Below are 1,075 nucleotides of genomic sequence, written 5' to 3' on the forward strand. Positions count from 1 at the left end.
GGGGGTGCTGGAGGGGGGCGCTCACCTCCAGGGGCCCGTCCAGCAGCACGGGCCGGCTGAACTCCACGTACTCCCCGTCAGCAGCCTCCATTCCCGTGGCCTCCGTGCGTATTCCGGGGCCCACCTGCGCCGGGGGGAACCGTGGAGGGGGGGCTGCCCCTGAGCCCCGCTCCCATGGGAAGCCCCATCCCACAGGGATCCCTCATGCACTGGAATACCCAACCCAGGGCACCCTCGACCCAACGGACCCCCCATTCCGATGGGAAGTGCGGCTCCCTTAGGGATCGCTGGTGCACAAAGGGTGCCCTCCCTGCCAAGGGGCCCCCAATCCCGTGGGAATGCCTCTCCGATTGGGGTTCCCGATGTCTCACGAGGGGCACCCAATAGGACCCCATTCCCATTGGGCTCCCTGGTGCCCGGGAGCACCCCGGGGCCCCCATTCCCATTGGGCTCCCCAGTGCCCGGGAGCACCCAATGTCCCCTATTCCCATTGGGCTGCCCGGTGCCTGGGAGCACCCAACAGGACCCCATTCCCATTGGAGTCCTCGGTGCTCAGGAGCACCCAATGTCCTCCCAACCCCATTGAGCTCCCTGGTGCCCGGGAGCACCCCAAGTCCCCTATTCCCAGTGGGCTCCCCGGTACCCGGGAGCACCCCGGGGCCCCCATTCCCATTGGGCTCCCCGGTGCCTGGGCGCACCCAACAGGACCCCATTCCCATTGGGCTCCCCGGTGCCTGGGAGCACCCAACAGGACCCCATTCCCGTTGGGCTCCCTGGTGCCCAGGAGCACCCAACAGGACCCTGTTCCCATTGGGCTCCCCTGGTGCCTGGGCGCACCCAACAGGACCCCATTCCCACTGGGCTCCCCGGTGCCCGGGAGCCCCCGTCCCCTTGCGGTGCCCGCGGGTCACCTGGCGCAGGCGCAGGCGCCGCAGCCCCGCGAAGCACTTGGGCAGCGCGTGGCGCAGGGCGGGGGGCGCGCGGGGCCCCCCCAGCGCCGCCAGCAGCTCCTCGCTGCCCAGGAAGCAGAGGCGGGGGCAGGCGCGGCGGCGGCGCTGCAGCAGCGCGCCCAGCG

General features: G+C 71.3%; 1 protein-coding gene across 1 annotated transcript in view; it reads right to left on the minus strand.

Moving 5' to 3' along the window:
- The window catches only part of LOC112955483 (dynein heavy chain 2, axonemal-like), a gene marked incomplete at its 3' end in the record, with an annotated part of 69,295 nt that overhangs the window by 46,301 nt on the left and 21,919 nt on the right, over positions 1–1,075 (minus strand). The window contains exons 18-19 of the mRNA XM_026048805.1: positions 912–1,014; positions 26–124 (exon numbers count right to left, since the gene is read on the minus strand). Of these exons, the coding sequence (XP_025904590.1) occupies positions 26–124; positions 912–1,014 (202 nt within the window). The remainder of the gene's footprint in view (positions 1–25; positions 125–911; positions 1,015–1,075) is intronic.

Source organism: Nothoprocta perdicaria, unplaced genomic scaffold (assembly GCF_003342845.1).
Source record: "Nothoprocta perdicaria isolate Ctin4 unplaced genomic scaffold, notPer1 scaffold_570, whole genome shotgun sequence".
Lineage (NCBI taxonomy): Eukaryota > Metazoa > Chordata > Aves > Tinamiformes > Tinamidae > Nothoprocta > Nothoprocta perdicaria.